Here is a 14,173-nt window from a genome sequence, read left to right on the forward strand (position 1 = left end):
TTAGAAAAAGTGTGTCTCTGACGGAGAGGAGTGTTTGGGCGGCGAAGAAATCCAAAAGGCCGTCTGAGGTTCCCCTCCTCGGCACTGAAGCTCAAAATACATGCCACGCGTAAATACAATGTCATGAGAGGAGAGGGTCAAATAGAGAACAAGAGAGATATATTTTAAGCAGCGTCATTTTTGGACTACTGAGCGCGCCTGAATATAAGCCGCATCCATTAAATTTCAAAAGAAGGAAAAGTGGTCATATGCAGGCTGCAAGTGTCCATTTGTTACATGTGATATTTACACAGAAAGATTTTTTTACCTTTTAATTACAAACTTTTTTCCCAACTGTGTCTGTAACATTGCTGGTTAAAAAAAAAAATACAGTAGCCCACCAGGAAAAGTCAGCAATTGCTATCTTCTACTTTATCGTGCGCGCTAAAACCACTGAAGTCGCCTTCTTCAGTGTCTGATTAAACAGCCTCAGAACTCCACCGTCACACACTTCTTTAGTCTCTTTTACATCGTCGCTCTCAATGTCACTCGTGTAAACCACACACGTGTGTTCTGTTGTGTCTATTTGTAATGCCATCGGTCTGATGCGTCGAGGCAAAATATTTTGTCGGCATAAAACTCGTCGGCCCGTAAAAATCCAAGCTGCATCAATGTTTAAGCTGCCGCGTTCATAGCCTGCGAAAAAAGGAGCGGCTAATATCAGAAATTACGGGGATCATTTTAGATCTTTATATATCTGCAGAGAATGTGTGAACGCGTGATTCCATTGTTGTTGTTGTTTTTTTGCGGTAATGTGACCCCGCATGTGATAATCACGACGCGGGTCGGCCATTGGTCGACCCAGCACAAATCATAATTAGAAGACAGACAATGTTAAAGGGGGTGAAGAGGATGAATATTTCAAGTATGATAGAGGACATTGGGGGGGTTGACACAGAGAAGGGAACAGGGAAAGAACGCCGTCTTTTGCTGATTACCTGACCGCGCCTCGCGTCTCAGTGGGTTGTGCCCTGAACCCGCGCCAGCTGATTAACCCGCCGCTCCTCCGCTCCCCTCGAGCGCTCTCTCCGCCGTCTTAGCCGTGACGCGTAATCATCAAACACAAGGTTGGGCGAAGTGAAGAGTCGGCGGCGGGGGCGGGGGTGGGGGCGGCGGGGCGCTTGGTACCGGACCACCGCTGGATTCCGTCGAAAACTCCTGCATTCCTGACATTTTATTCAGGAGCGTCCGGATAAAAATGCAGACCCGGTTCTATCTTTTAAACCTCGCTGCATTAGACTCCATTATCAAATTACAGCCGAACAAAAAGCTCACTTTTCAATCTGAGGTGTGTATTTGGAGGTTTGTTACTTCGAAATATTTAAATCAGAAATTACCGTTCAAGACATCAACTCCCGGCTGCTTTGCCACCTTCCCCTTTCCCAGACTCTACAAGCTATAATTAACAGCACCCTCTGTCGTGCACGGTACTGAGCCGTGACCCGGCTGCGCGCCCGCATCTGCAGCGCGTCCTCTCCCCCCCATCGCCGTTTTTTTTTCCTCCCTCGTATCCGCGCGAGGCGGGAGGGGGGGCTCAGCGAGTCGGCCGGAGATGTGACCTTCGGTTAAATGCTAAACCATACGCAGGTGGGACCGCCGAACAACAACGGCGCGAGGCGGGACGCGGATTTACGATGACACGCGGCACTCGGCCGAGAATAGGGTCGGCACCGGGAAATGAACAAATTACACAGCAGTCACCCGAACACAAATACACACTCAAATGCAATTTGAGAAATTACAGTCGGGAGGTTTCTCTGTGTCGTCTCCGCGGCAGAAGTGAAGTAGAGCCTGAGCGCATTGTGGATATGAAAGCGCGCCTCATCATTTCATTTCGGCTCCTCACATCAAATCTCACTTACCGGAGCCACTTATTGTATTGAGGATGCCGACTTTTCCGAGTTAAAAAAATAAAACAGGCCCCTGAGCTGGAAGGATGTAGACTCAACAGCGTTTTACTCGGGAAAAGAAAATCTCGTTGACAGGCCCTGACGGCACGGCCAAATAGAAAACCCATCACTTGTCATCCCTGCCTTTGTTTGTTTTACAGGAATCTGACAGCAATAAAGTATGTTCCCTGTACTCCTTCCGGAACAATTCTACTTCCCCACACAAGCCTGAGGAGGGGGCCCGGGAGCGGAGTGACCTGCTGAGCGGATCAGCCTTCGGAACTCCCGAGCGTCGCAAAGGAAGCCTGGCAGACGTCGTGGACACGCTCAAGCAGAAGAAACTGGAGGAGATGACAAAGACAGAGCAAGACGGTATGACCCCCCCCCCCCCCCCCCCCTCCCACCGCCCCCCCTTTGGATCCGTCTGTCAGTCGAGCGCATTAAACCCCTCTTCTTTGGGATTGATCTTCCCTGCTTTTCCTCCTCTTCTTCCACAACTCTTGACTTCCCGACTGTCTCCCTGAGTCTCTCTGAATCAGCGGCACGAACCGGCGACGCTCACACGTGCCCGCTGAACCGGAGACTGCGAGGCAGCGCGACGAATCGTGTGGTCTTTCTCGGTGCCAAGGCAACTGATGCTGGGACCATTCACCAGTGCAAGAATAGCATTTGTATTAACTATTATAATAAGATTGTAACACTTTTTTTTTTTCTAATATATCAATTTTTAAAAAAAAATCAGTTATCTACTCACAAACACTCTCTACCTGATACCCTTGCCAAGGCAACTCGTGCCAGGAACATTCAATACTATAATTATTGCGCTTGTGATAAGTATTTGATAGCATTGTCAAAAAGAATTTTGGCAATTTTGTTTTCTAGCACCGATTTCATTTTTTTTAAATCAGTTATCAACCAACAGTCTCTACCCAATACCCTTTCCCACTGTGAAGGCAGCTAGTGCCGGGACCATTCACCGTTGTAAAAAGTGTAATAACTATTTTATTTTATTTTTTTTATTTATATCTATTTTATTTCACACAGCGTTTTGTCAATTTATTTCAATTATTAATACTTTTTTTTTTTTTTTTAATCAATTATGAACCCCAAAACACTCCCCGCCCTTTACGTTTCCCAGCTCGGACGTTCGGTAATTTCTGTGATAAGACTGTGGCACCCCGTTTCACCCTGCCTGCCGCTCCCACCCACAGCCTACAGTCTGTCAAGAGTATGGCGGAAAAACAAATATTTGAAGGAGCCGCTGTAACACATCCCCCTTCTTAATTAGGACTGTAGTAATATAACTACATCCAATCAAATGTTAACCCCTCTCGGGAACGCATGTGTCTCATTTAGTGTCTGGGGAGCTCTTAGCCCAAGCACTTAATCAGAAGAATAAATTAGACCTCTGTTAGCCTAAAAAAAAAAAAAGAAGAAATAATTCCACTTCTTTTTAAAGCGCGCTTTTGGTGATCTTTGTATCAGAGAATCAGAGGCATGTCACCAGACAAGCATTTAGCCCCTTGCTGATGTGCTGACTGATTATTTGTGGCTTCCTTTGAAAAGGATTTGGGGGGGGGGGCTTTTATTTATGTTTTCATCTATTTTTTGAAGATACATTGAGTAATGTGGAATTTATTGAAAATCACACAGAAAGTGCTCCAAATGTTTTTCCATATTTTGTGCCGTCCAGCAAATCTTGATCAAGAGAAAGTGACATCAATCTTTTTTGGGGATCTTTTGACAATCTGGATTGCAATTGCAAGTCAAGGGGTGATTGGTCGATCTAAAGGATGTAAGTGTAGATAAAGAACTAAAAATTAAAAATAAGAGAGCGAGACAATTACAATTGATAGATGTAAATGTAAATAAAAAATAAAATAAAATGAATAAGAGCGATAGAATTACATTGATTTTTATGACACGTTTGTTACAAATGAAAGCTAAAATGAAATAAAAAAAATAAGAGACGGGCAATTGCAATTGGTTTCCGCAACCTGTTTATTTCACCTCGAACTCTGATCATGGAATTTTCCGCTGGATCACAACCCGCCTTGAAATATTGCATAGAGAATTACAGGAAGGATTAAAAGAACAACGCTCTTCTTTTAAACAGCACCGTACTACATCTCCCACGTCTGGTTTCATCTCGGGTTGATTTTCAGCGCGAGGCTGCCAGCGCTCCATGCAGCGACGTTGGGCGCTATGGTAATGAGCCCCAGCTGGTGAAGGCTGGTTGTTGCAGTAATTTAAATGGTCAAGTGCAGCTTGTAATCCAGGGCCGTATGTTTGTGCAGGGAGGAGAGGGTGCTTTGGAGTGCCATACAGCTGTTTTAATCTCCTGTTAATAATAGAGACTTGGTCTGCCGCATGCACGGCTGCATCGCCGCCACCAAAATAAACTCCCTCGTCGGAGGAAATTAGTTTTTCCGAGAAGGAAACAAGGCAAAAGACAAGAGACACACAAAGTTCAAAAAGCTATCCCTTAACTGCAGGAACTAAGATACTTGGCTCTTGAGAGCACTTGAGGAAGCTTCGGCGGTGATGATTAGTGATTACTGTGAAAAGGAGGTAGAAGGCCTCTTGGAAAGAAGGAAACCTAAAAAAAAAAGATGGTCGCGAAAGCCTGGTCTTTGTTTACGGGGGGGTTTCGGGACACATTTGTTGTCCCTGCGACGCAAGAGACGAGCTAAAAATACCGCTTATCTAAGCACGGCAACTGTTGTGTCTACTTCTGCTTCTTCGGTGTCTGCACGATCTGGATCGCGGAGGCCCCCTCCGAGACGTTCGCCCATCTGCTGCCATTCTTCTCCGGGCTTCCCTGTCCGCCTAAGATAGTTCATTGTCCTCTTGGGCAGAGGGTGAAAGTGAAAGAAAAGGGAAAAAAAAAAAAGGTCTGGCAAATCACATCATTACTGATATACGAGGGCCGTGACATAAAACTTGGGATATGTGCGTACGTGTGGGTGTATAACTTTAACACACAGCACTATCACCATAGTGCAATATAATAAACAATGGAGGTGACGCTTTGTATCGTAGGTATCGCGTCTCTGGATATATCTGTTCTGTTTCACCCTCTCCATCTCACCAACCTCCCTGTCCATTTCTTGCGCTTAAGTACTTTAAGTGCTTGTGCCTGTGCTAATGAATGAAATTGTCCTCCCAGCGGTGAGCGCTGCATTTAGCTGAATAGTCACCTTTGCTGTAAAAGCTCTATTAGGCCCAGTTGCCAGCCGGGCTAACGATTGTGCCCCGTGTTTACTTACTAGGTATTGTAAATGAATTATTTATGGATAAGTCTCCAGACAGCACTTGTCAAGAGTTAAAAATGTCAGTATAAATATTAGCGGGGGGGAAAGAAAAATAGCCACCATTATAAAAACCCAAGGTGACCTTGATTTGATTCACACACAATTAGAACAGTTTTATATAATGCACTAAAGTATGATCAATACTGTACAAGTCAACACGGAGACGCTTTGTGTGTCCAGTCTTTAAGTTCGCTCCGAAGACAAGGACGGGCGACCGGGCTTTTAGCTTCCTGTCTTGGCTTTTAGGGATTTTCCTTTGGCCTCGGCATCTACTTGCTGAGTCGCTGCCAAAAAACACCAGCACTAAATTTAATGCAGTTTTCTGGCTATCTTTAGTCTTTCTCTTGTTACGGAGTAATATGATGAGAGGCCATTTCATTTATTATTTCTGGTGTGGTGAGTGAAGCGCACTGTGTAGTTTTGAGATACGAACAAATAAAACAGGGGATTATATTAGACGCTCTCAAAGTAACGGCGTCTATTTTGTTTCATGCACGGCTAGCGCTTCGACAGGGTCCCTGGTTCGATTCCCACATGGGGCATTTCTGCGGGAGTTCCCTCTCGCAGACCACAAACACACAGGAGGTTCATTGGAGACCCTAAATTGCCCAGACGTGTGAATGAGAGTGTGCGCGTACAAATTTTTCTGCGTGACATGTGAGAGAGCGAGCGGTTGTATGTCCCCACACGTTGCCCTGCAGTCGCCTGGCGACCGGTCCAGGATGTACCCCGCCTCTCGCCCAATGAGGCTATCTGGCCCACGGTGGAGACTGTCAGCTGGCAAAATGGCCGCACACGGGACGACCTCGTATACTTTATCGATGCGGCAATGAACCCATAAAAATAATTTGAAAAAATGAAAGGTAAACAAACCATCACATGTGACAATAGGAAACCTGAGATTAAATACCGTAATTAATTCGGAGTGGCCTGAACGGGTGGGGGGCTGTCCAACGCTTGAGCCCTTTGCACTCAGTAACAATTTCATTTGCTCAGTGAAGACGGGGTGGGGTGGGGTGGGCGGAGGCTGTGCCAACAAGGCAAACAAACAGCGAATCCTTTCAGCCTCAGGTAGAACAGTATTAAAAACGGATTCCCCAACCCCCCCCCCAAAAAAAAAAATTATCTGGTAGAGTGGTAGTTGGTGCGACAACACGCGGAACAGCCCGGAAGCTAATTTCATGCAGGGTTAATGGTTTGGGTGTATTCTGCACATGTCTCCATGTTACTCTCACAATCTCTTCCCCTCTCTCTTCCTCTATTTGTAACTCTAATCCCCCCAGCAAGGCTGTATATTTTCCGTCTATAATGACTGCACAGTAGGTTGAGTGGGAGAGAGCGATCAGCATTGTGTGTGTGTGTGTGTGTGTGTGTGTGTGTGTGTGGCCCCGGGTCATTATCCTCTATTACAACAGACATATAATGAGATTCAGGGATGGGTAAAAGCTTCGGAGGAGAATAGGATCAGCTCTCGGCTTGTGGTCTGATTAGCACTGATGAACTCTTGACTCTGTTGTAACACCGTCCCCATCGGTGTCGCGGCCCCTGCTGACTCTCGGCAAGATGGGGGGGGGGGATTGATCGCACGTGTTTTACAGGATCAAACAGATTCATTTGAAACAGAAACAGAAAAGTATTTGAATGAGAAAAAAAATAAAGATTGTAAAGTTCTTTAAGATGAATATTTGCCCCGTGCTTGATATCGGATGATAAAAATAGCCCCACCACCACCACCACCATCGCCACCTCCTTCTCAACAGACTGATGCACTTTCTCCCCTCCTCTTTAACTTCCCTCCCCTCTCCCGTCTCATCTCATCCCAGCTGCCGTGTCATCTGGCTCTGCTTTATCCCACCTAATTAATAGGAATCTTTGTTATAATGATCTGAGCATGAGCCCCCTGACTCCATGCATATGCGAGGGAGGCTAGAGATCTAGTCGCCCCGGTTGCGGGCGCTCTTCAACCTCCTCGGCTTTTTCGTAGGGTGTCCCGCATCAGACAGCGTCAGGCAGGGATGCAGCAGTCAGGCATCCTCCCAAAGCCCCTTAAAAAAATGTTAATGATTATTTTGCTTTTCTCTCAGCGAGTATGCAAGTATTTGATCACATTGGTCGATGTAAGTGCGTGTGTGTGGACTGGTATCTTCCAGCATACGTGCTCTCTGTTGGCCTGTGTCATGGCTGCACCAGTCCAGCGGAGCAGTGCTCCGGTCTGTCACTTTTATTTGAATAGGTAATGTAGATCTGTTCAGGCTGAAGAGACATGAGCTGGAATCGCTTGTTAGGAGACATGATCAAAAGCGGTTCTCTGCTTTCTGCCAATCAACCCTCTTGTCGCCCTGTGGAGCAGACATTAAATAGATTTTTCGGCTGTATGCCGCAGGCAGCCTGCCAGCGTGACATGTGAACTTTCACAAAAAGGATACCCTGGCCCTCGCTCATCCTCGATCTCACTTTTGAGATCGCTTCTCTTCATTCTTTATTTTCCCTTTTTGTGCCCCACCTTTTTTTTTCTCTCTTTCTCAACCATCAACACCGTTTGTCGACACCGGACGAATCGAATCTTCCCTCCCCCCATAATGTTTTTTTGTCCCGTCGCCTCCCCTTCCCCGCCTTGTCTCACCCTCCGGTGACAAAGTTGTGCCTGTGCCAGGCTGAGATCGGAGCCCGGGGCTAAACGGAGTGGCCGCGGCTCCAATCCTTGAATTATGCATTTCACATCACATCCAAAACAGAGTCCAACATAACGCAGGCACATAACCATGTGACGGGAGCCACCGTTGGGTTTCACTTTACACAAACTAAGATATAGATTCTGTTGCCCCCCCTCCTGCCCCCTGTCAAAATGGGAACCTTTTCTGCTGTCTTGGTCATTCATATGACAAAACAAGCAGCTGCTTCTTCAATGTGCCATTCTTTGCATTCAAGATCACCTTCCCCAGTTCTCATATTCCGATTAGTCAACAGTAGCAACTGCTACGGAGCATTCCAGGGGCCATCTTCCCGGGTTTCAGCTGTTGAGCGTATCCCCCCCGGCACCCGCGCGGCACAAAACTCCCATTGTGATCCCGGCTCGCCGGTCACACAGGAACCCCCTTGATAAGAGGAAACGGGTGTTTCTTAGAGAAAAATCACAGCCAGCGTTGCACAGAGGCTTGTTTGTCCCGCATACCCGCGCGCTCTTACACTGGGCGTAGGTACGTCCCCGTCAACTGAATGTAAAGAGAAACTGAGGTAATTGCTTTTCAAAAGTCGCGCAGGCTCGTAAGCGGCCGAATCGTAAAATTAAATTTGCTAGTTTTTTTTTTGTTTTTTTTTTAACGGCATTGTGTTTTTTCGGGGGGTAGGGCGCAGCGTACTGTCGGGGCACGGAAATGCTGACACACAAGAAGAAGATCCCATTATGGCTACTATATTTGTCATTTGTCGTGCCGTGAAGCGCAGATCTGGATTTATTAAAAATACAACCCGGGCTCCGCAGTTTTAAAGTGCGCACCTTAAATAGGCAGTGTGGCTGTTGGGGAGGGGCTGGGGCGGTCAGATAAATGATTTTTTTTTTTTTTTAAATATATAATGGCAGGCAGGGTGCCACACAGAGCCGACGCATGTGTGCGTGTGAACGCCGGGAGATGTGTGCGCTCGCAAGCATTCTCTACAAATAACTTGACAAAAGAGTTGGTGTCATCTGACCGAGGATCAAAATAGTGCGAGTGTAACTCACACCTCGGGCACAGGCAACCTCTGCGACTCGCTAATGATTTCAGAGCTGGCTTGTTCTTTAAGTCGGAGGTACGTCAGCCATTCAGCTACAAGATCCACCTTGACACACGCAAATATGACACGCACGGCGGGCCATTAACATATTTGCATTATATTCCCCCCGAAACAGAAATCACGGATGTCTCAAATGGCACTGATCTCTAATGAGTGGCTCCTCAAACAAAGAGACTCTTTAATCGTCGCTGATGAAACAGACATTTCCTCCCGCTCCGTGCTTTTCTTTCTCTTCGTTGAATGACATTACACGCAACAGGAGAGGAAAATAATCATGTCAGTGGAAAAGCAAAAAAATGCTTGTTTATCTTATTACAATGCGACGCCCGAGTGGCACTGACAAGAACTTGAATTCCATCTACTTGTATCTACACATGTATTATAAATCTTAAACATCTCTCCTGGCCAAGGATAGAGTATATCACATTCTTTTTTTCTGAATAAGTGTCATTATGACAATAGGGTATATATACATATAGATATAGGTATATCTATATGTATATATAAAACAGATGGATAGATAAATAGACAGAGCAGCAGATGGGACATACTATACATGTTAACATAGTGACGAGAGGTGTTATTTAAAGGAACACTGTACATATCAAAAACAAATATGAAAAGAAAATTATACTTGAGCTTTATGTGCTCTATGTGATGGGAAAAGGAAAAAAAAAAAAAAAAAAAATATATATATATACAATCGTACATATATGAGTAAAAACTACCCACCTAATTGTCCCTTTCCCCCATTCTCTTCTTGTAAGAGGAAGGTGGCTCTCTGCTTTGCAAATCCAAAACCGCAAGCCTGTTGTCAGTCTCCCTGCCGCGAGGCCAACCAATGAGCTCGCTCACTCATGAGAAACAAATTTCTCCATCTTCGCCCGGCAGGTGTTTGCCCGTATGGCTCTGTATCCCACAGAAAGGAAATGGACCGGTGGAAAAGAGATATACGGCCTCTGTTATCCGCTGATCCCACTTGGAGAACGGTGTGCTGAGGTGCTTGGACTTGGTAGGAAATGGGATGCACATCCGTTAGACCTGTTGGGGTTACTTGATGATTTGGCACGAGAATACAACAATAGCAGATAAATCTCTTATTTTCACATGTTTTCCTGACCAAAATTTAGGATTATTATGAGACAGAAATCCCTCCCAGAACACTGGCCCTGTTGCAAGGGGGCCGCTCAGGTAAACAAGGTCAGCTGGGAGATTCAATTAACAACTGTAATTCATATTTGAATATAAACGTAACATTATTCATAGAAGTCCTCAAATCTCTCTCTCTCTCTCTCTCTCTCTCTCTCTCTCTCTCTCTCTCGTGCTCTCTCTGACACACACACACACACACACACACACACACACACACACACACACACACACACACACACTCAATAAAAATCCAATACTTTTATAGAGTGTATAGCTTCTACGGTAAGTGCCACACATAATCTTGTAATTTGTGTTTCTTTAATACCCCGTCTTATGGTTCCATCTCCGAAGCGCATCGCAGTCGCCTGGCGTTTATGATGAAATAAAGTTTTGCCATCTTTATCAGACACTTGGCTTCACTGCAAATTATAATGCATTCATGTGGATCCTATTAGCTTCTTTTTGTCCTTGTAAAGTCAGACAACCATTCATTTGCTAAATCACGCCGAATAGCTATGATCGCAGTGACGCACGCGTTCCTCACACATCTATTAATTTAGCGGAGATAAATGAATATGAATGTTTTTTCCAGCGTTGATTAGAAAGAAAATTTACATCTGACAATTAAATTACACGGTGCCTAAATAACATCTCCGCAAGGTAGCCAATAATTATGTTTTTCTGTATTTGCAATAACTTATTATGGATTGTGGACAGTAATGGTGGTTGAAATCGGAAAGGAATAGAAATTGTCAGCTGTAATGAAGTCCACAAATTTCCTCCTCAATGATCTTGTGGTGTATTTAAGTCAAATGTTCTTCTGTCGGACTGAACGCACACGCACTGGCACGCACACACACAAACACACATTAACACACACACACACATACACACACACACGCACACAAACACACTTCCTATCATCTTTGTGTTTCGCTGTTATCTGGAGAGAAAAAGGAAAACAAAAAATGAGAAGCCAATTAACTGATGTTTCACTTCAATGCATTGTCTTTTTTGTTATGATTATGCTTATTTAGAGCATTTAAAAATAAAAAAAATGACAAAATGAATAACAAATAAAGAATAGATAAATAACTAAGTGAATAAATAAATTCATAAATAAAATAGATCTGGTGAGTTGCATTTTAACTTTGCAATTTTATAGAATCTTCCCCCCATTTTATCTTTGAACAAGTTCAACATAATAAATTAATGAATTTATACATAGGCGTTTGTGCTCGGTGAACTCTCTTTCCTGTCAGAAAAAAAAAAAAAAAAGGATTTTTAAAATGAAGGGGAATGAAAAGTTCATTTTGCTATCCAAGCATTTAATAGTCCCGGTTCTTAAAAGTGACCTTGCGGGGTTGACAGCGGCGCAGCACAGCGAGCTCCTTCCAGCTGCACACATGGCATCCATCGGGGGCACAATCATGCACAGTCCCAACACCTCAGGCTCGGACATATGTTGAGTTTTATTTCATTCTTCTGACATTAATCCTATTCACCAGCTGTTCTGCCAGCTGCCACTCTGCGGCTTAAGGGGAGATTGCAGTTTTGGGGGCTCTGAGTACTGGTTTATCTTGGCTCCTCATCGCCTCCTTACAAAGTTTTGATTGGATTTTTTTTATCTTGTCCTCTGACTTCCGTGTTCCTTGAGTTTCATACTTTTCTCTCCTTCATGTTGTTCTACAGACATTTCATCTTTAGCGCACCTTTTGTATTTCTTTCTTTTATTCCCTTTTTCTCCAAAGGTATATTTTTCAAATTTCAGGGTCAAGGAGGCACACGTTATGATATTTCTCTCGGACACGGAAAGAAAATATTCGCACGACGTGTCTCACGTAAGGCTAAAAGACCTTTTCCCACAAGGGGAAGTAAGGAATTTAGCAACGCCTTGCACTGTAAAGCACAAAATACACCGGCCTCTCGTCATCCTTTAGTAATCTAACTGCATTTCTGCGGGCTTAGCGTGGACATGGCCTCTGCCTGTACAGTTATGATTATTGACATATCGGGTCTGACATATTTCACATTTATGTGCATTGTCTGGAAGCACACTCAAGTGTTCTCAATGTCATTCCTGCTGAAGTACGGCCGGGCGGTCCGCGAGCAGGGGCCGCAATGAATTGATCATTGCTCACTGCTCACTTTAATAATTCAAGCCTGATTGCTACAGAGTGCCGCAGTAAAATGGATTGGGAGAAGTCACATGCTGCTCAGCTCAGAAGGTGAAGTCTCTCGGGGATGGTTAATTCATATATGCTTGATAGACACGTGTCCTATTTAGAGAGGTCATTGTGCTGTGTGTGTGTGTGTATGAGGCTACTCAAGATGGCTGGGTCAACACTATGGGATTAACACACTGGTCAGTGCACAATTAAAGGCGAGGCTCGGGGAGGAAGCCGCGGTCACACAGGCCGCCGTGTTTCACTGCCATCGGGAAATAAAGAAAGTGCGGGGATTTTTAAGCCTTCTGCAAGCCGCACCGATTTCGCCGTGTGCGTGGAAGTCCATCAAGCAATCATGCCGACTTGTGCCAAGGGCAAATTTTGACAATATTCGCCACAGTAATAGCTCTCTCCGTGTCAGAAATGAATCAAAATGAAAATCAAAAATACCGCCCTTTTCTAAAATCTACCTAGATTGAGAAAATCAACTACGGGAAGGGAAAATAAAAGAAGTGTTTTCCGTTCTAGAAGTTCTCGTGGGTGTGTGTGTGTGTGTGTGTGATTGAAATGTTAATTTGTGCGATATTTTCCATACATGTATTTTGCCAAATAAAAAATAGAGATTATAAGATGTCATTTTACACAGAGTTGACGTACAATATTAGAATTTTCGATAAAGTAAGGAGAAACCATAAGATGACGACATCTTATGGTTTCAGACAACCTGTTCTGGTCCAGCAAGCGTTATGCCGCTTTCATAAGCTACCCAGTCGACATCATTGTCTTTTTGGTAAATAGAGCCACAGCCGAACGGCTCACCTGGGTTATGGGAGCGTTGCGTTCAAATGTCACGCTTCCATTATGATCCGGTTTGGCCCAAAGGCGAGGCCACGGAGTTGTTCAAACAAAAGACGGGGGACTAAAGACTTCCTGAAGGAAGGGGAAAGAGACTATAAAACAAGATGAAGCAAATGTAATCGAGGCTATCGGCGATTTTATTTATAGCGACACTGCTGAAGAGAACAGTGGCGCGGTGACTAACAGAGGTGTTCACCAAGTGGAATAATGATCGGGTATCAGTTAAAGGAAGCCAGCCATGAAGTGCAGGTGCACCACAATAGACTGAGATGTCTCAAGGAGCTGGACCTTTTCATTTATGCAATGCCAGCACTGGTAATTACATATTAAGAAGCTTAAATTATTTAACTACGCCATAAAGTCTTAGGCAAACGGTGGAGGTTATTGAAACTGTTGGGAAAAAAAAGAGGAAAGGTAATTGCCTGTAAATGAGCAACAACACACTTTGTGCTGGGAGTGTGTGTTTTTTTTTTCTTTCTTTTTTTTTATGCCCATCTCCCTCTTCAGCATTTTGCATTGTGCAGCATCACCCGGGTGTGTAACCTATTGCGTTCCGATTGCTCCCTTGCAATTAGTGCCCTTTTTGTCCTCACTTCAATAACGCCATGATTATGGAGACTCCAGGAGAATTTGCCGCGTCTAACAGCTGTTGTCTCGGGGACTACCGGCTGAATGACAAAAACATGTTTTCTCTCCGCGTTTCACTTCCCTGAACTGCCTCTTGTAATTATTATGTTTTATTTGGTGTGATGACGGGGTCTTGTTTTTAGTGTGTCTGTGATTAAGATATTCAAAAGGATTCCGTGGAGTGTGTCACAGTCGATTTCTTTTTTGCTCCATTTTTTTTCCCCCATAAAACTTAGCTTTTGATTTGTTTCCAATGTAGTTGAGTGTGGAACGGGGAAATTAACTCTCAGCCTGTCATTGTCTGTCTGAAATTCTGGGGGGTTTTAATCTCTGAGACCAAACTATATCCTTG

General features: G+C 44.5%; 1 protein-coding gene across 9 annotated transcripts in view; it reads left to right on the forward strand.

Moving 5' to 3' along the window:
• The window catches only part of sox6 (SRY-box transcription factor 6), a 128,212-nt gene that overhangs the window by 45,296 nt on the left and 68,743 nt on the right, over positions 1-14,173 (forward strand). For all 9 annotated transcript variants that reach the window (XM_086174481.1, XM_086174474.1, XM_086174473.1 and 6 more), the window contains one exon: positions 2,090-2,300. In XM_086174481.1, coding sequence (XP_086030607.1) covers positions 2,090-2,300 — 211 coding nt within the window. The remainder of the gene's footprint in view (positions 1-2,089; positions 2,301-14,173) is intronic.

Source organism: Fistularia commersonii, chromosome 27 (assembly GCF_037954325.1).
Source record: "Fistularia commersonii isolate RoL2024-O1a breed Wild chromosome 27, RoL_Fcom_v1.0, whole genome shotgun sequence".
Lineage (NCBI taxonomy): Eukaryota > Metazoa > Chordata > Actinopteri > Syngnathiformes > Fistulariidae > Fistularia > Fistularia commersonii.